The 23306-nt window shown below is 36.9% G+C and overlaps 1 protein-coding gene across 1 annotated transcript in view; it reads right to left on the bottom strand.

Annotated features, from left to right (window-relative positions):
- nlk.L (nemo-like kinase L homeolog) overlaps positions 1-23306 on the bottom strand; it is a gene marked incomplete at its 5' end in the record, with an annotated part of 106327 nt that overhangs the window by 19760 nt on the left and 63261 nt on the right. Inside the window, 3 exon segments of the mRNA NM_001091101.2 lie at positions 3894-4103; positions 8598-8683; positions 14580-14686. Coding sequence (NP_001084570.2) covers positions 3894-4103; positions 8598-8683; positions 14580-14686 — 403 coding nt within the window.

Here is a 23306-nt window from a genome sequence, read left to right as displayed (position 1 = left end):
CAGTCACTGAACAAATACTTGACTACTTTGATGTGATAGGTGAAGGAATGCATGCAGTGGGTCTAACACTAATGAGCAGGTTATTCAAATCTAATTACATCTCATTTTGTCAATATCTGACTTGCCATCTTCAACTGTACTCATTCATTTTCTGGAACGTTGCATTAAAAAGTGGGTGTGAGAAAGTCGTATTTTATTTGGCTAAACCCTCAGGGCGGGTAGTTAATGTGAGGAAGATGATCAAAAAACACAAGTGTTTGGTAACATATACAATGATCTCACATTCATGGCAAAAAAAAAAAAAAAAAATTGGGTTGGCCACCCAAAACATAAAGTTTGTAGTGAGCCCTTTGAGCATTCAAACTACAGTACTTTAGAGCTAAAACTCGTATGCATACAGACAGAAAAAACGTATCTGTACAAGAAATAGTAAACCAAAAATTAAAATTTTCTGCCTAATGAAAATGCAGATCTAAGACTAGTGCCCTATGGGGGTTAAAATCACCCTGCTGAAATACGCAGCTCAATTTCATCCCCTACATGGACAGTAGCCTCTTCTTCCTTTCACATCCAGAAGCATTGTGTTGGCTCTGGCGAGCACACATTCAGCTGATTTTGGCAAAAAAATGCAAGACTTTGCCGAAGCCCGCACAGAGGATCCGGATGCAAAAAGAAGAGGAGACTACTGCCTATGTAGGGGCTAAAATTGATCTGCGTATTTCAGCAGGTTGATTCAGCACTAAGCAACCTAAGCTACTTTCCTATATTCACTGGCCTTCTTATCTAATGGAGGTGCTAAAGTAACAGTGATTTCTGGACAGATACTGCTTTCAATAGTAGTTATATTTACAAATAATTATAAAATTACTGAATATTTTAATCTTTGCACTGTATAACGTAAAGTTGCTTAGAATTACAATTACAATTGATTTTTTCTATGGTAATGGATGGAAAACAGACTGGAAGAGTGTTTAAACTAGAAGGAGAGAGACTATAGACTGTAGACTGAGAGCTGGGATCGGATTGGGGGCCATGGGGAATGGTGGGAGAGTACAGCTGCTAAGCAGATCCCAATGTCACAATTAAACCTACTGAATTATAGATACATACAGTATCTATATTGTAAGGGGTGTCCATGAAAATATAATGATTATGTGTATATGTCCCCAGTATTAGACTGGTGAATAGAGAACTCCAGGGAAAAAATGTATAGTGTTGCAGCAAGAGTGGCTGTATTTGTGTGCCAGCTTAGGAAAAGCTGGATAAATTGGTCCCTGGAGTGAATGGAGTAGAGCAGGGTGGGCCTTCCATTACATATTCTATTAAGTATTTTCAGCTGCCCAGTTAGAGGTAGCTAGGTAATTAGGCTGCAGAAGAGCTGCAGTTAAAAAGAGGTGCGGGACTACCCCTCAGGGCTCCCCCCGGAGATCTCCTTGTGCTAGAGGAGGGTGAGGGGCCTGTGGACACCTCCATGTGCAGGAAGGAGGTGTGCTTGCCTTTGTCAGAATTGCTGGGAAGGGGACTGTGTTTCCCGGCTGACCTGATGTGTTGGGGAGAGCTCCAAGTGACTGGGAAGAGAAAAAATGAACTCTTCCAAGAGACTGTGTGAGCCAAGAGGATTCTGGGACTTCTATACATGCATGACTGTAAGTGCTGGAAATTTGTGTTAATATGTACACCAATGTGGATGTTGAAGTGGGACTGCTAATCCTATGTGAAGCAAGTGTGCTGAGAAGTGGATTTTGTTCCTAATAAAAGCCAGCCAAGCTGCATTTAAAGCGTGAAAGGCGGTGTCAGACTCTGTGCCGTGGCCTATCGTCTAAGCTACCTGAATGTCACAATATATATAACTCTTCAGTTATGTGTATATGTAGAAATCTGCAATTAAATGTGAACAGAGCAAAATCTAGAAAACTCCCCAAAAGGAATAGTGCTTGTCTGGCAAAAAAAGGGTTTCCCTAACTTTGAGCTAATAGAACCTGCACACCGGTTGGTGGAAACTAAAGTTTTTTTAATACACAAAGTGTCACAAAGAAATCTATGTAGAATATTAAACCATTTTACACCAATATGGAACTATTGAAGTAAGTTATCACTTTTATATTTTTTAAAAATACAATAAAAATTAAAAATAGGGAACAGGTTGTCTCAAAAGAGATCATCTGAACAAAAACAAAAAGATCCAGGATCTAATGATATTCCCCTAAGCGCACTAAAAGGAGTTAGCTCAGTGGTTGCCAAAGCACTTTACTTAGCCTTGATTCTCTGATGCCTGGCTTGCTACCAAGAGATTGGCAAATTGCTAATGCAATGGCATTATTCAAAAAGTAATCCAGCTCTAAGCCACATAAATACAGCCTGTAGCACCTTGACATTTGTGGTTGAAATATTTTTTAAGGGAGTGCAATTAGAAACATTTCAATTCCCAATACGAACACTAAGTGCCGCATAGTGTATGCCCAACGGGTTCTGCCAAACAAATGTAAATAGCTTTTAAAAGGAGGTAAGCAAAAAAGCAGAAACCTAGAACTTGATGTTGTAGTCGATTCAGTCAGTGACTCATTTAGGTTTTGCTAAAGCATTTAATATAGTACCACACAGAAGGTTATAGATTAAGTTAAGGAATATTCGCCTTCAAATAATTTTTTTGCTTGGCTAGAGGTGAATGGAACATATTCTAGCTGGACCGATGCTGACAACTGGAGTACCTAAGAAGTCTGTCCTTGGCACACTGATTTTAAATGTATTCACAAAAGAGCTTGAGGTTGGCAAAGCACGCACTGTCTCTGTATTTGCTGATGATACTAAATAAAAAATGAGAGAGTTTATGCAGGATGATAGGAAGAAATTGTTGTACAAGACAGAAAAATGCTAAATAGGGTTCAAGAGACAGGAATTTGTACTTAGTATTCTTCTCCAATCCAATCCAACAAATTTGGTTTGGTTCAAATTTGTGTATTTCGCTGAATCTATCATTCCCCATAGGAGGACACAAACTTATAGATTTGCCAAAGGGGGGCATAATACATAACTGTATGACCAAAGCAGCATAATCAACCAGCAAATGTATGGCTTCACAGATTTATTCCAAACAAAGAAGAGATTTAGCCCACTACAAATAGACTTTTTGCTTTTTGAACTTTTCTTGTCTCCTGTAAAAGTAAGTTTAATACAGGAATCATGGAGAGGTGGTTGACCAGATATTGTTAGGCTATAGCTTCCCATATGCCATGTTTGCTGAGAGTTGTAACCATACAACAATTGAAAAGATACAGCTCATAGAGCTTAGGTTTAATGGGAGGAATTTGAAATGTAAGATTCTTCTCCAGGTCAAAGAGGAAAAAAGCATGTTACTAAACAAATGTACAGCTGGTTTGGCTTCACACAATAAAGCAAATGCAAACAGACAGTCTTTAGTTACTACATTGAGACATAGTTATAATGGAAATAGATAGTTTTCTACCTATTGTTCTGAGGTGTAGTAGAATATTTTGTATATTGCCACTAATGAATTAAATGTATAGCTATCAGGGTTGGATTGTGCTGGATCCGGGAAAAAATCTGGGGGGTCAAGGCTGGAGTTGGAGGCAGGTTTGAGGCAGAGGTAGGAAATGGAGGCTGGGGGCCCCTGAGGTGGCAGCCCTGGCAGGCCCCAGACACCCCAGTCTGACACCGATATATTTCAAGGGCATCTTCTTTTTCCCTAATGAAAGAATAAGCTGGGAGTAAAATTTGAAATACTGATGGCTGATCCCAGTGGAAAAAAAATAGTTGGCAATTTTGTTTTCTTTTACCATTCATTTCAGGAAATATATTTTTGATGCAACCATTTTATTTGATTAAGGCAGAAGGACAGACATAATATTTTTTGCCAATTATGAAAACATGTTTACCTGTTGGATTGGACTTTGAGCTTGAAACAATATTCTTCGCCCGAGTAACTCTGCAAAAATGCACCCTACAGACCAGATGTCTATAGCGTTGGTATAATGTCGACTCCCCATGAGGATTTCTGGAGCCCGATAATACTGAGTGACAACTTCCTGAGTCATATGCCGAGATTCATCGAGTTCTTCAACCCTTGCCAATCCAAAATCACAGATCTGAAAAACAAAAAAGATGCTTTCTGTTAAAAAGGTATGCCCTTTAATTCATAACAACAAGCAATAAATTGCAGTAAACACAATTACCCAATCAAAATTAAAGTAAAATAAAACATAACTACAGAAACAGGAAATTCAAAGTAAGTGGTATATACCCAGTATAAAATAAAAGTTCCAGCATAAACATATACTAGTTGCGCTTAATAGAATAGTTTGTAAATCAGTACTATCACAGGAGTAGAAGCAGAAAGAGGTCTATTATCTCTATCGAGTATTTGCACATGCAGTCTCTCATGAGCTGAACTCAGAGCTCACTAACCAGTTGAACAAAGTCGGGAGGAAAGAAATCTTCTGCTGAGCAATATAATCATGCAGTTGGCTTATTACTCCATTCAGACGATGACGGCGTATTAGTGGCCACAAGTATTTACAAATGTCCAACTGGGATTCTGAGCAGATTTGACCACAGAGTTATTCTGACCCATACCAAGCACAGACGTTTGCCAGTTTGGTGGATAGTTCACATTAACCCTCCATTTCAGGCCCCCCAAATTTTCTATATAATCCCACTGTCTACAAAACTATCTATGTAGTGTGATTTGCAAACTTAGCGATACTAAAATAAAGGTCTCTGCAGAGTGACTCACTTGCTACAAAAACACATCAATATGGAATTACATTCTCAGAAGAATTTTGAATAACAAGGCAACATTCAATTTACAATTTTTTCTTTTAAAGGTGAATTTTTACTTTATTGTAACAAATAAATAGCTAACATAACACATCTGTGTCATCACATTTTAACATAAGATACAAAGTCAATTACAGTACAGGTATGAGACCTGTTATCCAGAATGCTCAGGGCCTGGGGCTTTCTGGATAACAGATCTTTCCATAATTTGGATCTTCATACCTAAAGTCTATAATTAAATCATGCAAACATTAAATAAACCCAAATAGGCTGGTTTTGCTTCCAATAAGGATTAATTTTATCTTAGTTGGGATCAAGTACAAGCTATCTAACCAGGGACTCCAAATCTGAGGTTCCTCTGGCTTCATACATACAGTATAGTAGGGCAAGACCATTTCATGTGAATATAGTTGGCAATAGAGGTTCCACACCTAGGGGCAGGTATCATCTGGCCCCTTGCTTTGAGCTTCAGGGGAGTTGTATACTACTGGTAAAAAAAAATACTGGATCAGTCTGTCCCTCATCGTTATAAGATAGCTTTACATATTTGAAATTTGAAAGTATCTGAACAATAGGAGCTTTCATTTCTTACAGGGCAAACTCATCATTTTAGAGCCTACTGAACCTAGCCTAAGCACCTTGATTGAAAGAGCTTGGGACACACAGAGGCAACATTGTGCCATTAGATTTTTGGATAGGTGATATTTGGAACTGATGTTGCTATGAAACTATGTTTGGAGAAAAGGTTTGCAATCAGGGTGAAAAATGGTCGATAATGTGTTTTTTATTATGTGGTCAGCTATTAACTTTAATACTAATAAAGACTCTATAGAATGTTCAATGCAGCAATCAAATAATACCAAGATCTTCTGTACAGAGAAACAACAACCCTGCTGTGACTCCTTGTCTTCAAAACCTAAGATTCTAGGTTATTTTGATCACCATGTTTCTCCATGCTCCAAATATCTAGTTTGACTTCCCTCAGCCTAAAATCATATTTACATCTTTATGAAGTTATTGTGACTGTTTCATGCTACACAAAAAGCAAGTCACCATTGCACAACTGTTTTTACATTGCTTCTGTAACATGTATACAAAATCTAATCAGTAATGCAATGCCAGCAGCCTTCTGTTTGCTTCAAGCAGACTATATATATTCTGTTTTTTTTAACCTAATTGTTGGAATGAAATATAATATCTTGCACAGATATCACCAGTACTGATCAGAAAAGCAGTGTCAAAACATTAATCTAAAAATCAAAGAATTCATGGCATTAAATTGGTAGTGTAAGTGAATATGCCATAAGGTGATACTGGTGACCCTCCCACAGACATTTGCATTATTAAAAGTATCTGAATGTGGGACTGGCTTCAAGCAGGCCAAGATGCGGACATCTATAACATACTACAGCCACGCAAAACAGTTTTATATGAATTTGCTCTAGTATGTTGGTTTAAAAAGATAGCTTAACATACAGTGCTACCAAATGTAGTTTGTGCAGCTTCCAGAGGTAGTTCTGTAACATATAAACAAGCTTAACATATTACATTCCCTGGGATTATGAATTTAAAATGTAACTATAACTATTAAAACCAAAATGTTTTATCCTAAAAAGCAATTTTTGGGACTTGGACTCTTTCTGGTATAAAACATTTATTGTGGAGCCTCACCAAAACTGCGAGGAAGTCTCACAAGGTTGTTTTGTTATGAGAAATGGGGAGGGGGGGGTGCAGTTGTAATATTTAACCATAAGGGTTTAGTGAACCCAAGAAGCCTGAAGACCATAGCAGTATTTCAAAGGTTACTTTCAGAAGGTATTACTTATCCCTATATTTTTGTCCTCCCTGCACTGTGTATTGCCTGATGTGCTCTGTTAACAAGCAGAAAATTCATTATTTGCAAACATTGAATGGCACTGAATCAATAACTTTACAAAGTTTCCAGTACAACCTAAAACACACTCATTTATTCTCTCCCACTCTCTCTCTATGAACACACACACACAGTGGGTTATTTACTAAACTCTGAATGCAAAAATCACAATTTTTTTTATATATAAAATCAAACTTTAAAAAAAAAAAAAATCAAACATTCAGAATTTATTAAACCCCATGGATGGAAAAGCAGAATCCAGCATCTCAGACCTGTCGAGGTTGCATATAAGTCAATGGGAAAAGTCCCAATGATTTTTTGATGTGCGGTGGGTTTCATGCAATACCCCGAAGTTTTCAGATTTTTCAGGTGAAAATCATGAAAATCGTATGGGAAAAATTCGAAAAAATTTTGAAAATCAGATTTTTTTTCCAGCAAAGCAAATTTTAGGGAAAATGTAATAATAAATAAGTGTAAAAAACCTGAGCGGATTTCATCAACGTTTGTAGCAGAAAATATTGAGATAAATTCAGACTTTGATAAATAACCCCCTCAGTATGTGGACAGCTGCCAGTCCAACATATCATACCAAAACAGAGAATTTAAGTTGAAATGGATTATTTACTGCGGTGCCAATTTGTTAGGCATATTGGCAATTATAATTGCTTTCCTCAAACTCGGCTAAGTGCTCTTCTTTGGCCCAGGGTACTATTCTGGTGAGTGCTGCCGTTTCCGATCTCTGGTATCTTGGCTGTTGGCAAAGATGATGGTGGAATGCTAGAGTATACTAGAGTCTAGTACTAAAGTAGGAGCCTGGCCTGTGAGTTTTCCAGAGAAGAGGGGCACCATAGTTAGAGGCAAGAGATTATAATCACTGGGGTTGGGAGGTCAATGATTAAACCTTTTGTTTTTCTGTAATATGACATTGGTGCTCTCTTTGTTGAAAAAACTGTTTTTACCCCACACTCTTCTGGAAGGCTTTCCATTAGATAGGACAATGTTTGATGTAGTTTGCTTCCACTAATACAAGATTGGGATTGATGTTGGGTGATCAGAACTGGCTCACATTTTCATTCCAATCATCCCACAGGTGTTCAAGGGGTGGTTCACTTTTAAGTTCACTTTTAGTATGTTATAAAATGGCTGATTTTAAGCAACTTTTCAATTGCCCTTCATTTCTTCTGGTTTATCATTTTTTAATTAGTTGCTGCCTTTTTCTGACTCTTTCCAGCTTTCAAATGGTGGTCACTAACACCATCTAAAAGACAAATGCTCTGTAAAACTACAAATGTATTGTTATAGCTACTTTTTATTACTCATCTTTGAATTCAGGGCATCTCCTACAGTATTCCTATTCCAGACTCTTATTCAAAGCAAATGCTAAAACTGCTAAATCTCCGAGCTGCTTAATAAATATCTAAATAACTCAAAAACCATAAAAATAATAAAAAATAAAATAAAAAAAATAAAGTCAAATTGTCTCGGTATATCACACTCTACATCATCTAAAGCTAATTTAAAGGTGAACAAGCTCTTTCAGTTAGGTTGGGGTTATGGCACTGTACAGGTCAGTCAAGTTTTTCCACTTTCAGCTCTGATAAATCATTCTGTATGAGCCTTACTTTGTGCACAGGGTTATTATCCTGTTTAAACAAGAAATACATTTCAATGTATGATATAGTCGCACCTGTTGGCATTGATAAGTGTGGCTTAAATAGCCAATTCCAACAATTAGAAGGGGTGTCCACATGCCCTTGGCCATATATGTGTGTATTATATACATACGTACGTACATGCATACATACATACATACATACATACATACATACATACATACATACACACACACTTGCTAGATAGAAGTTTACTTCAATGACCACAATTGAATTCATTTTGTCTCATTTTATATTTAACAACTCAAAAAAATTACCTTAAGAACGCAGTTGCTGTTCACAAGTAGATTCCCTGGTTTAATATCTCGATGTAAAATGCCAGCTGAATGCAAATACTTCAGACCTTAACATTAATGAGAGAAATGAAGAAAATAAATTGAAACATAATGGATGTCACGTATAACATGCAGGCTAAAATAAAAGCGAATAGTTCAAATGTAAATAACAATTAATTATCTGTGGATGAATACAAGAGGGGCAGCAATAATACTGTTGCAAAGAAATAATAGGGTAAGAAGACAATGCCAGGAGTTTGTTGCAGAATTTCCACTAGACTGATCAAAATTATACTAAACCTGTTACAGGCGATGTGACTAATACCATGAAAAATGTCAATAACACATGCAAATTGAATAATGACGTTAATGAAATGCCTAGCGGAGCAGTAACTTGATGTCGATTGAAACTGAATACTTAGCAGACAATTAGAAAAATCATACAAGTTTATCAAAAATTATATAATCAAAAATGAATAAATGAATCAATAAATAAAACTTTGCATTACGATTTCTATACAGAGTTTGAAAACTTGCTTTTATCTGAGCCAAGGTCGTGCCATATAGAGCCCAACACATGCAATGTTTTAGTGTGCCTGTGTGTAAATAAATTGTTACCCATACAAAGAATGTATTTGATTTGGAAATTCAAAAGCAGTTTATGTCAGTAAGCCTATTGCATATTATAATAAATTTATGGCAATGCCGGGCTTGCAGGGCGCTCCGGGCACCCCCCTCCCCCCCGCAAGCACAAAGGAGGATCCGTGCCCGCACTCAGGGCAAACTAACAGATGTACAAGTAGCGAGCAACATGTAAGAACTCTATACACCAGCGTCTTTTAAATTGGCCTGAACTTACTTTGAGATCATCTCATGATTGCATCTGGTAATGTATGCTATGTTGGCACCAGATGAGATGACATGAACTCTCAACACCATCCCATGATTATTCAGTTCAGCAGGAAGAGGAACAATCAGATTTGCACAATTTGACCCGCTATGTATATAGTCAAACAGGTCATAGATCAACTATTTTATGTCACATAGGCCTTCAAGGTTTGTTAACCATCATAAAGCAGAAAAACTGTCCTGGCACAAAGGTTTCAATTTGACCCAGCTATGGAAAAAAATACTTTTTTCCCCTATAAATAACATTGGCATCAATGAACATTTTTACCGGCCAGGCTGGTAAAATACCGGCCAGGTGGCAACTCTACCCACCTACATATAAAACAGTGTGTAAATACACACTATAGAAAGTTTTTGCAGATATATGTTCAGCTAGTACTCCACGCTCACAGAAATCCAAGTAGTCAATGTGAGTAATGTGAACCAAGATGATGCCCCCAAACATTGCTGTGCAGCTCTGCATTTCTCTTCACACTACAAGGGTACAGTGTAGATACCATTTTAACAGATTAATTTGTAAAACTGTCCACCATGCTCTGACTACAGAGATTTGAGCACGGAGCAGAAATGATGCAGTTTGAGATTATGGCTGCACCGAATCCACTTTTTGGATTCAGCCGATTCCCCGAATCCTTCGTGAAAAATTCGGCTGAATACCGAACTGAATCCAAACCCTATGTTTGCATATGTAAATTAGGGGTGGGAAGGGGAAAATTTTTTACTTCCTTGTTTTGTGACAAAAAGTCAAGCAAATTCCCTCCCACCCCTAATTTGCATATGCAAATTAGGATTTGGATTCGGTTCGGCTGGGCAGAAGGATCCGGCTGAATCCGAATACTGCTGAAAAAGGCCGAATCCCGAACCAAATCCTGGATTCGGTGCATCCCTACTTGAAATAGGGACTGGCAACACTGTCTGAGAAACAGCACACACTTTCCCTTCCATCTAAGCATACCTAATGTACTCTGAAGCCTTTCAGCTTTCACGTGGTCTTCTTTTGTGTATATTTTGTATTTTCACATTCCTCTGCATGGCTATACGTCCTCAAAGACTGTCAATCAGACCTGTTTTTGAGGCAAAATCCTATTCAGATACAGTATGTTGCAGACTACTGGTCAGGCTGCTCTGTTAGGGTGGTGGCACACGTGGCGATTCCGGGGAGATTAGTCGCCCAGCGACAAAACTCCTCTTCTTTGGGCGGCTAATCTCCCCAAAATGCCTTCCCGCCAGCAAGAATTGACAGCAGGATGGCATTTGGATCATTAGTTTCCTCGTTAGACAACTTTGGAAAACAAATCAATCAAAGTACGCACTTCTGGGAGATTAGTTGTCTGAAGAAGAGGAGATTTGTAGCTGGGCGACTAATCTCCCCAAATCTGAACATGTGCCACCAACCACCCTTAAAAGGACAGCTAGAAACTCAGTCTCAGCATACAACACACGTTGCAACTTAATTTGATTGCACTACAAAAACTATTTATTGACTCAAAAAGCAGAGATGCCAACCAAGATACCTTCATATATGGGTGTTTTTTGGCCATACCACTCTGCTCCCCCAGCCACACCCCTGTTCTAGGCCATGCCCTTCACAGTGCTCCGACTGCTTCTGAGGATTTTGTGTTAAAATTTGGGTGCAAATTACTTGCAGAAGATGAGTGAGGCTGTTACTGCTGGTGACCGAATGTGGGGAGTAAAATAAAGGGATTTCTGAAAAAATACTGCATTTTGCTTTTCTACTAATAACTCCTTAGTAATTGAAGCCCAATAGCTGAGGAATAGAAATGTTCCTCATATTCTAAGCACTTACTGGGCACTTCTTGAATAAAGTGGTCATTCATTGCAAGATAAAAAAAAAAAGGAAGAAGAATATAGAAAAAAAAGAGACCACTTGAAATGAACACTCTACAGCTATAAAGCACTAATAAAAGACATATGCTCAATAGCCTAGTGAGCCATATTATTGACTGTGAAATTGTTGTTAAAGTGTTGCAAGAAAAGGTTGCAAGTGTGGAGCATAAATTACCCAGATAATGACTTGAGAAGCAGTTCTGGCAACACACAAAGGGAATATATACCATTTTTTGACATGATAGCATTCACGTAGGCTAATGTAGATGGGGTCATCGATCACCTCCTCTTCCATGTTAATGCAGAAATTGACAGTGAATAAGACACTTCAGGAAAGTCAACACCAGCTTTATGTAATACTGCGCATAGCCAAAGCCTACATCACGAAAGCCAGTTAATAAGATTAACAACGTACAAGTGAATGTGTGTAGTCCAGGCATGTGCAGCAGCAAATAATGCTACATTATTCTTACACCATCCTATCCGGGAAACATGCCATTCAAACTTTTCATTTGTCACATGTTCTTAGAGGCATTATCCTCAGGCACATACAATGTATCAAAAGTTTTCAAACAACCCATGTCTTCTACTTTTTAATCATGAATCACAGAGGATTCTCCGGAACTGTAGGCTCATCTTACAATTACATCCCCAGACGAATGCTTACTTACAGTGGTAAGTGATAATGTTCTGATCAACAAAATCAGAACCTTAACCATAACACTTACATAAGGATACAATAAACTGATTATTAAAAGAGCTCTATTCTCTAGAGGCCTTGCTAGGCATATAAAACTCTAACACATACCTGGTCTTGAATGCAGTGCCAAAGTCAAAATTACTTTTTTTGCTTTTTATTGTCTTCAGGTTATTGAATTCAATGCAGTAATTTTTTTTTTTAATTTTCAGTTTTGGTGTGGGTTTGAATGTTTGATTCCCAGCCTAACTGAAATTGAGACGTGGGGCAATTCTCTTAAAAAAAACATGGCTAGGGATGGGCGAATTTTTTTGCCTCGTTTCACCGAAAAAAAGACGCCCATAGACTTGTATGGCGTGCATCAAAAAAAAAAACGTGCGTCAAAAAATAGACTTTAATGGTTGTCTGCAACATTTCGCCGCCTGCAAATTTTTGGTCAAATTCGCCCATCCCTAGCCATGGCGAGTAATGAAAGCTTACAAGAACTGATATCAAGAACACAAACTAAACTGCATACACAATAACTGAAAAGGCATGTCATCAATAGGGCTGAAGATACATTCTTTGCAAGGTGTATATTTGCAAAAGTATTGGTTTTGTTATTTTTTGCACCAAACAGGTCATTGATTTATTAAATATTTAGAAAAAGGTTTAAATTGTGAAAAGTCAGCCATCTACATTTTCCTAAACGGAAATGTTATTCTGCACTATTGATCTTGCTTGCATTCATCTTTAGGGATACTGTCATGGGAAAACATGCTTTTTTCAAAATGCATCAGTTAATAGTGCTGCTCCAGCAGAATTCTGCACTGAAATCCATTTCTCAAAAGAGCAAACAGACTTTTTTATATTCAATTTTGAAATCTGACATGGGGCTAGACATATTGTCAGTTTCCCAGCTGCCCCAGTCATGTGACATGTACCTGCACTTTAGGATGGAGCTACTTTCTGGCAGGCTGTTATTTCTCCTACTTAGGGGCATATTTATCAAGGGTCAAGAGACAGTACATGATAAATTTCTATATTCGAATTTTGAAGTTTTTTTCAAATCCGAATTTGGACTATTCCCTAGTCAAAGTACACAAAAAATAGCTCGGAATTCGAAGTTTTTAACTTCGAAAATTCACCTCAACCTTTAAAAAATCTGCCCCTTAATGTAACTGAATCAGTCTCAGTGGGACTTGGCTTTTACTATAAAGTGCTGTTCTGATCTACCAGGCAGCTGTTATCTGGTGTTAAGGAGCTGCTATATGGTTAACTTCCCATTGTTCTTTTGTTAGGCTGCTGGGAGGGGGGTGATATGACTAACTTGCAGTACAGCAGTAAAGAGTGACTGAAGTTTATCAAAGCACAAGTCACATGACTGGGGGCAGCTGGGAAACGGACAATATGTCTAGCCCCGTTTCAGATTTCAAAATTAAATATAACAAAATCTGTTTGCTATTACGAAAAATGGATTTCAGAGCAGAATTCTGCTGGAGTAGCACTATTAACTGATGCGTTTTGAAAAAAACATGTTTTCCCATGACAGTATCCCTTTAAATAACCAGTTAGTGTTAGTATAGCTTCTGTTTCCACAATAGTTCAGCAAACAGGGTATATATTATGTAACTTGCTACATAATAAACACCGGAAATTCTCTATACTCAACCCATACCCATTTGCAACAGCCATGTCATTATTAATATGTGCTTATAAACAAAAATTTACTGCACACTGTAAGTTCTTTTTATAGATCACTGAAATAATATGTATTCTGTTTTGGTCGACAACATGCGGACCATAGAATATGGATGTTTATGCAGACATTTTAAAGACATTATAGAATTGCTCAGTAAACAAAACATTGGGTTACCACTGAATAAGTAACTCTTTATATTTGATTAAGTCCTGTTGAGTGCCATACATTTTTGAAAATATATATGTATACATTGCTCAAGGCTACATGATGTGTTCTTTATAAAGCTAATGCTTATGGCACACAATCTCCACTGGAATAAAAATACAATGGCATAAATATGCTCAATGACAGGAGGATTCCAACCCTGTTTTATACACATACAAAGCAGAGGCATGTTTTCTCCGCCTGTATTTTCACAGGTATCTATTCCTGATCATTCATGGCTTGAGACATTTTCAATACTATATACTGAATGGCTACAGATGGCAATGGCCTCAATATAAGAAGACAAGTGTACTAAATACATACAGTATATGGGATCTCTTATCTGGAAAACTGAAAATTACAGGAAGGCCATCTCCCATAAAGTCCATTTTAATCAAATACATTTTTACTGATTTCCCCTCTGTAATAATATAACTGTACATTGTACTTGATTGTTACTAAGCTGCATGAATTCACAATCCTATTGGGTATCATTAATGTTACATTTTTATGGAGATCCAAATTACAGAAAAATAACCCTTATTAGGTCCCAAGAATTCCCGGATAATAGATCCCATACGCATATTTCTGATAAAAAAAAAACTATAAATAAAACACAACTTACCTCTTAAAATCTGATACAAAAAAACCTTGACATGATCTGAACTGAGAGGCTGAGGAGAGACAATGATCTTATGAAGGTCACTCTGCATTAATTCCGTGACAACATATCTGAGCCATGTGTTAAAGAAAGCAGCATGTTTGGAAAAAGAATTTAATGTCCATCCATCATCATTTTTAGTTTATTTTAACAATGTCTGTAGTAAGAATCCCAAGTGATACATCATAACAGTAATGTACAGGGAAAGCAAACCTAAAAATCAAACATTAATTTGTTAAAACCAAATGTACCTTAATACAACCTGCTATATAGGATATTTCATTTCCTGCAAAACGGGGCAGGTGTAGCTACCGACTTTACATTTTATCTTTAAATGATAAAGATGCAAATTAGGTGTCAATAATGAATTGTCTGGGAAGGCCTAGTGGTTTAATTTAAAGGGGTAGTACACCTTTGAGTTAACGTTTACTATGCCCAAAGATGTTTTCAAGGCAATTTGATCACTTTGAAGGATCTGTTATTTTACAGTTTTGGTAGATGAAGCAGAAATGCTAGTCAGTAATGGGGGGTAAATTAACTTTTAGTATGTAGGTATGTATATTTTTATTTGTATAGCGCTCCTTGAGGGCAAAGCACTGTTCAGCAAAACAATAAATTAGTAGTAACATACATGGGGTAACTGCATTAATAAGTAACAATAAGTGCATTTGAAATTCAATTCCCATAGATATAAAATATAATTACAATACAGATTAAGTGCTGTAGGTTACAGTGTATGACAGTGTCATATATAAGTGCCAGTTCCCAGTTCAAGTGTTATCCAGGTATGATGCATGATGTAGAAAGAGTGATATTCTGAGACAACTTGCAATTGGTTTTTATTTTATATTATTTGTGTTTTTTTTGTTTTTTTTTTTAGTTATTTAGCTTTTTATTCGGCAGCTCTATTTATATATACCATAGTAATGGAGGACACACACAAAAAAATCCACTAACTGCCTGGGTGCCAAGTGGTAGTTCAGCAAGCACATCCACAGCTATGACATATTCAGATCTTGATAAAGGCCTAAATATGTGAACAAGACATTGATTTTGCACAATAAAATTTTTTTTTTAACATTTTTTTAAGCAAGTCTGGTGAGTGCTGAGTCATTGCTGTGGATATATATATATATATATATATATATATATATATATATATATATATATAATATATATATATATATATATATATATATATATATATATATATATATATATATATAGAGATATATATATATATATAGAGATATATATATATATATATATATATATATATAGAGATATATATATATATATATATAGAGATATATATATATATATATATATAGAGATATATATAGATATATATATCGAGATATATATAGATATATATATATCTATATATCGATATATATATATCTATATATCTATCTATCTATATATATATATATATATATATCTATCTATATATATATATATATATATATATATATATATATATAAATACATACTACATCAAGATAATATCAATACAAGTATTGCTTAAGTCGTAATTGTTGTTATCCTTTATTTAGTGTCATATCCACAGACACAAGTCAAATTCATATTTTACCCTGGGTCCTTTATAAGCATATGAAAAAATGGAAAACACCTGTTTCTAGTAGTTGCTCAAAGGCGTAACAGATGTCGCCACAGCTCAGCATGCAGGCTACTGACCCAATATAACACATTCAATACATTATGTGTATTGAAATAAATTGAATACAGTAATGTACATTATCAAGTGCTGCTGATTATATATTGCACTTAGTGATAATGAAGGCCGGGAAACACTGTAGGAAAGAACAAGGCTAACAGTGCTTTATAATTTCTAAAAAAGTTATTTTTCTTAAAAAAATTTCAAACAGATTAAAAATCATCAAAGCAATATAAGTGCTGGGGGGTGGACATGAATCTTTCACAGCTCGAACTGATTAAGTTTGCAGTTTGGTTCAATCAAAGCCCAAAAGTTAGCAATCATTTTCAAGTAAAAATGCAAGCAACCCATTATTCATGACACAATGATTTTGGTTTAGTAGGTCAGATGAATGCCCCGCACAAAAAGCTTTCACTGCAAAAAGCAATTTTATGAGAGCAATGATTGATTTTAAAATAAAGCCAAGTGTTATTTAAATTCATTTCATCCATTGGCAATCTTCACCTAACATTTTTTTTAAGCTGAACTCCATGCATTCGAAAAAGCCAAATTCATTACTGTGCACTTTGCAGTGAGGCTTCCATTTAGCCATTTTGAATATCCTCCCCAAATCAGTATTTCTTGTATAATGTCTCCCATATGCCTCTATTTGTTGCCAGGCCAACCAAAGCAGCTTAAATTAAATGAGGGTCTAAAATGGCACCTGCACCACTCCAGGTCTGTTGTGCATTAAATAGAGCTCACTTGAAAGGGCCTCAAAGGTGCTATTAACTTGAAAAGAAGCTTTCTGATTATTGTCTCTGGGTAATTTAATGAGGGCATCAAAATAGGAGTGAATACAGAGCGTGTTTGATGTTCACATTGCCTGTAAATGTGGCAGCCTCTTCAACAGATGGTGCCCAAGAGGGTTAAAGCTTCTATTCAGGACCAAAATATGCAGAAGGGGAAAATGTGGCTCTGTTCTGTTATCAGTGGAAATTGCACACATTTTTTTTCTTACATTAAAGCAACAGGTGATATCTGGCTATTTATAAACATGTTTCATTCGTTATAGATTATAACTTTCTGGATAAGGATTTTTTTTCTGTAATTTGATGCACAACAGCTAAATGCTAATAAAACACATTTAGGGGGTTATTTACTAAACTCTGAATGCAAAAACGAATTTTTTTTTTTTTTAAATAAAATCGGACTTTATTAAACCCCAAAGATCGAAAAGACAGAATCAGAAAATCCGGCATCTCAGACCTGTCGAGGTTGCTTATAAGTCAATGGGAGAAGTCCCAATTAATTTTTTCGTGAAAAATCGTGAAAATCGAATGCAAAATCTGAAAAAATCATGAAAGACAGATTTACGGGAAAAAGTAATAATAAATAAGCAAAAAAAAACACGATCAGAGTTTGTAGCAGAAAACATTGAGATAAATTTGGACGTTGTTAAATAACTCCCTTAAACTATCGAGTCTACAGTTTCTTTGGCATTCATTCATATAGGCTGGATTAGTTGACAAATGCATATTAATTTTCATTTTAACAGCTCATTGTGGGTAATGGCAAAATTAGCCTTGATTTGAGAGGCCCAAAAAGGTATGTGGACATGACTTATCAGTTGTGGTTAGGGTTGCTACCTTTTTTAAAAAATTTACCGGCCAGTGGTGGGGGCGGTAACTAAATGGGCGGGCTGTGATGTAAAAATGGGTGGAGCCACAGGTAAATGGTGGGCTGTGACGTAAAAAGGGGCGGACCCGCGGGGGTCGTGACGCAAAAGGGGACGGCGCCCCATCGCGAGAGGGGCAGAAGACGAAGGAAAGGTAAGTTGTTGCCAGAGGGCCAAGGGCTTTTGTTAGGGGTATTACAAATTAGCGGCAGCTACATTGCCGGTATATTTGTAATACCGGCCCTGGCAGTTTTTTTACCGGCTAGGCTGGTAAAATACCGGCCGGTGGCAACCCCAGTTGTGGTTCAGTTCAAATAGGCATGCAGTGCTATTATCATTCAAAGGTTATTTTTTTATATTTTTAACTTGTTTTTATTTAAGTAACCTTACATAACAGTTATACAGTTACGACTATACATTAGGTTCCTGTATTGTTCCACTAACATTATGTATCAACTTTTTTATAACCTCATCATAACAATAATAACAATGTAAACTTGCAGCGCAAGTGACAAACGTCCATGAGACCCTATTGAGGATTCTGTGGATAGGAGGCTAATAACCGGTTAGTTGGGTGACTCCTGGGGGGGGGGGCACAGCTTGGTTCTCGTTGATCTGGTACTTGGTCTCTGAGGTATCGGGACGATTCCATGGCTAACCGTTGTTCCGTCAGTATCGCTGTATTATACCAGGGGGTTTATCTAAATGTATGTACTGTAAGGTGTCTGATTTGTTGTGGTAAGGATTCTATATATTTTGTCCAGTTCTTAAAAAAAATGTGTGGTGTTTTGTTCCTTTCTAATTGTGGCTTCCAACCAATCCATATGGAAAAGGTAGTGTAGCTTTTGTTTTACTATCATTATGGTGTGAGGTTCTTTATTTAGCCAAAGTTGTCATACTGTTTTCCGGGCAGCTGCTGCCAGTCTTCCAATCAGATTCTTGTCTGATTTTGTTAACTGTGTAAAAGTTATGTCATTGCTAAACAGTGCCCATTCTAATTGTACCTGAAGAGGTTTTCCAGTCATCCGAGCACCATATTCCAGAAATTTAGTAGGGAGGGACACGACAATAGGGTGTGTATCAAGTCTGCTTTTGGGGATTGGCATCTGAGGCAGCTGTCAGAGGGCAAATTTCCCATTTTGTTCATTCAAAGGTTTTAATTTATTTAAGGGGACAGAGATGCTAAGCAGCAGATTTTCTAAGATGCTGAAATAAAAAAATCTTCACCCAATTTGATATTATTTAGTTTTTCCCCAGAGGAAAAAAAAAAAGTTTTAATTTTATTCTACAGTCTTTGCATGACTGAATCTGCCATCTTCATTTTCCCTCAGAAATGGTGTGATAGGCTCAAATCAGAAGTACAGTATTTGGCAGTAACAAGACATCAAGTTGTGCGCCCAATACAAGCAATGGGGGTGTGCCAGTGCTACACTGTGTGCAGTGACAGTCTCATTAACATCCACTCTGTTTTAGAATCCCCGTCTAAAGCAAAGTTTAGCCGGTGTACAAAAACAAGGGAAATCAAATAAAAGGAAGCATAACAGGAAGACTAGTGTTTGCTTCCTTGTCGGTCCTTAGAAGCTTGAAAGTCACAAAATTTGTTATTTTCTTTTAACATTACATGTAGGGGGTTTATTACAACTTGCTGTTGTCATGAAACAAAATAAAAGATCCCTGATATTTAAAGAGCTACATTGAAGTGTAACTGAAATATTTAAAGCCAAAGCAAGAGCTGTGGCTGTCTGTATTAGAACAAGCATCGTCTTCATCTGTAATGTAATTCAGTCCTGCACCTGAGCCTTTGCAACAGTAGCCACTGTGCTTTAAAGGGCAAGTATTTTTAACTTATCCACACAAAGAATCCCTATGCCCCCGAAATACTTGTGCTCAGACCCACATGCATGTCAAGTTTTAAGAAGCATAAAGAGAATTACTAGGTATGCAAGGCTACAAGCATTAGAGAGGTGTCTAAGAACATGGAAACAAATCATTTTTTTCCACATTATATTGCTGTACATGAAAAAGCAGACATAAGCCCTATGCATTAACCCAAATAGCAAGAAATTAAAACATGAAGCAACTTCAACTTTATGAAGGTTTGTGCAACCTTCAGCTTTTACATGCACTAGTTTCCTTGATCTGCTAGTGGTAATGCTATCATTTTACAACAGTTCTCATGCTACCAAATGTTTTTTCTATTATAAAATAATTTCTTTGCTTTTTTTGTAATACTGTACTTGTGTCATAGATTCTGTTTTCTAAGCTAAGAAGTGAGTCTGTTACTATTTGCATTGCTTTCAGCCCTAGAAAATTGCTGCTTGTATATTAACAGAGCTTTTCTTTTAGTAAATTTCTCTGTATTCTTTACCAAAAGCTCACTTGATGTTAGAACATTACCTTGCACGCAAACAACCAGTTCTGCATGTCATTCAAATGCACTGGTGGATATACGGATAGAAAGATTTGTATAAACAAACACAAGACTTTTATTCCAGCAAAAAGGATAAACATAGTCATTACAGGTCAGCAAAAAAGTGACTGTCACATTTATTGAACCAAATATTGTGCTAACACCACATACGTATATAGGGAGGGAGGTTTAGGGAAATCACATGTGCTTTCCTTGCTAATTTCTTTACCTTTATTTATTCAGGGTTAGTGCACTCACAGGATGTTTGTGTTTGATGGTAGGTGACAGTGGGGGAAATACAGTGTTAAGCAATGCCTTGAGGTCCTTGGATGACATTTTAGCATCAAAAAAAATACATGAAGCTAACTTAGTATAGTTAACAAGCATTTTACACTAGGTGGAATATTAGCAGAGGTTATGTTACTGTTGGTAGATCAGAGGTTTTCATACTATTTTGGTTTGAGGTGCAGAATTTGGTCAGGCCTCTTTAACCAGTAACAGGGTTACATATATATATGGAAACACTGCTGTATTAGAAATCCAGTCATGTTCCCAGGATAATCTAGGACCGAACACAAGTGTTTACCCTAAAATGCTAAATGGCCTTCAAGCTGCGATTATAAGAAAAAGAGGAAATGGAATAAGAGGAAATAGTCATTCTACCCAAGTCTCACCAAACCTGACCTTCAGGCTGCACTTTCTACCAGCCACTGTTGTGAGCCCTCATAGAATGGTGGAGCCCCATACTATTGAAATCACGGTCCAAGATCCGAACGAGCAAAAATTAGAAGAATATTGGTCGTACTTACTGTCTTACTCCAGAGGGAGATATTAAATAATCAGTCACCCAGTTTCTACACTTGCAGACATGTATACCAGTATACATGAATATGAAAATCGGCACTCATGTTGGCACAGAAAGACACCCTATATTTTTGCCTCAAAATTAGAGACAAAAAAGTGCCTTAAGGTTCTAAAAATATTATTATTAAGTCCTGGCCAATCTCCTATGCATAATTATTATGGCCAGCTATCATTGGCTTCTAGTTTCTTAGAGAAGAACTGTGCTATAATTAAGTCTGTTGCAAATTTTACTACCAAAAAGTAAATGCAAAGTATTTTTTTTAAGGGTAACCAATAAGGATGCACTGAATCCAGGATTCGTTTTTGGATAAGGCCTTTTTCAGCAGGATTCAGATTCGGCTGAATCCTTCTGCCTGGCTGAACCGAATCCTAATTTGCATATGCAAACTAGGGGCGGGGAGGGAAATCGCGTGACTTTTTGTCACAAAACAAAATGAAAAAGTTTTCCCCTTCCCACCCCCAATATGCTTATGCAAATTAGGATCCGGATTTGGTTCGGAATTTGGCCGAATCTTTCGCAAAGGATTTGGGGGTTCGGCCGAATCCAAAATAGTGGATTCTGTGCATCTCTAGTAACCAACAGATGTATTGTTTTTTCACACAAGAAAAATCTTTGCTTATTTTCTGAATGAATTACGTACAACTAATGTAAAAATATACAGGTATATCTGTAAAAAAAAAAGCTACATCGGTTTGGTTTCTCTTAGCAAAACCTTATGGTGCCTATATACAGTTACAAACATCATTCATCCCTTTTTCCATATACACCAGAAATAATTCTATCAGTCATGCATTTATATTTATTTTATTTGTAAATCAGAGTGTGAGCAACCCTAACTATATATGCACTTCCTAGATTCAATTAACACTAAGGTTAAGGACCTCCATCAACCACAAGCACCCTATCTTCTACCCATTCCCATAAGATGCATGCATTTACCCTTTTCAAGACAGCAAAGGTAGGTGCAAGTGATGCCTGTTACAACTGCTTTTAAGATTTGCTCTATGGAGAGCAGTTTTCAACAATAAAAAACGTAAATCAGTCCATACCCCAGATCCCCTGCTTACTTTTTTGGGTCATTTTGGAAGTATATAAAGTATACAGACACAGATATGCACTTTGCCAGAAATACTTATTATTATTTAAATTTATATTTGTAGAGTGATTAGGAGCAACCTAGCATTAAGCACTGCATCGGATAGCTGCTCTGCATGAGCTGTGATTAAATATCTAAATAAACAGCACTGTAGACTACAGTGGTGTGAAAAACTATTTGCCCCCTTCCTGATTTCTTATTCTTTTGCATGTTTGTCACACTTAAATGTTTCTGCTCATCAAAAACCGTTAACTATTAGTCAAAGATAACATAATTGAACACAAAATGCAGTTTTTAAATGAAGGTTTACGTTATTAAGGGAGAAAAAAAACTCCAAATCTACATGGGCCTGTGTGAAAAAGTGATTGCCCCCCTTGTTAAAAAATAACTTAATTGTGGTTTATCACACCTGAGTTCAATTTCAAAGGTTATGAAGCCATTTCTAAAGCTTTGGGACTCCAGCGAACCACAGTGAGAGCCATTATCCACAAATGGCAAAAACATGGAACAGTGGTGAACCTTCCCAGGAGTGGCCGGCCGACCAAAATTACCCCAAGAGCGCAGAGACAACTCATCCGAGAGGCCACAAAAGACCCCAGGACAACATCTAAAGAACTGCAGGCCTCACTTGCCTCAATTAAGGTCAGTGTTCACGACTCCACCATAAGAAAGAGACTGGGCAAAAACGGCCTGCATGGCAGATTTCCAAGGCACAAACCACTTTTAAGCAAAAAGAACATTAAGGCTCGTCTCAATTTTGCTAAAAAACATCTCAATGATTGCCAAGAATTTTGGGAAAATACCTTGTGGACCGACAAGACAAAAGTTGAACTTTTTGGAAGGTGCGCGTCCCGTTACATCTGGCGTAAAAGTAACACAGCATTTCAGAAAAAGAACATCATACCAAGAGTAAAATATGGTGGTGGTAGTGTGATGGTCTGGGGTTGTTTTGCTGCTTCAGGACCTGGAAGACTTGCTGTGATAG

The sequence above is a fragment of the Xenopus laevis genome, chromosome 2L, assembly GCF_017654675.1.
Source record: "Xenopus laevis strain J_2021 chromosome 2L, Xenopus_laevis_v10.1, whole genome shotgun sequence".
NCBI classification, from domain to species: Eukaryota; Metazoa; Chordata; class Amphibia; order Anura; family Pipidae; genus Xenopus; species Xenopus laevis.
Note: the sequence above shows the minus strand (reverse complement) of the source record. Positions and strands in the feature narration are given on the sequence as shown.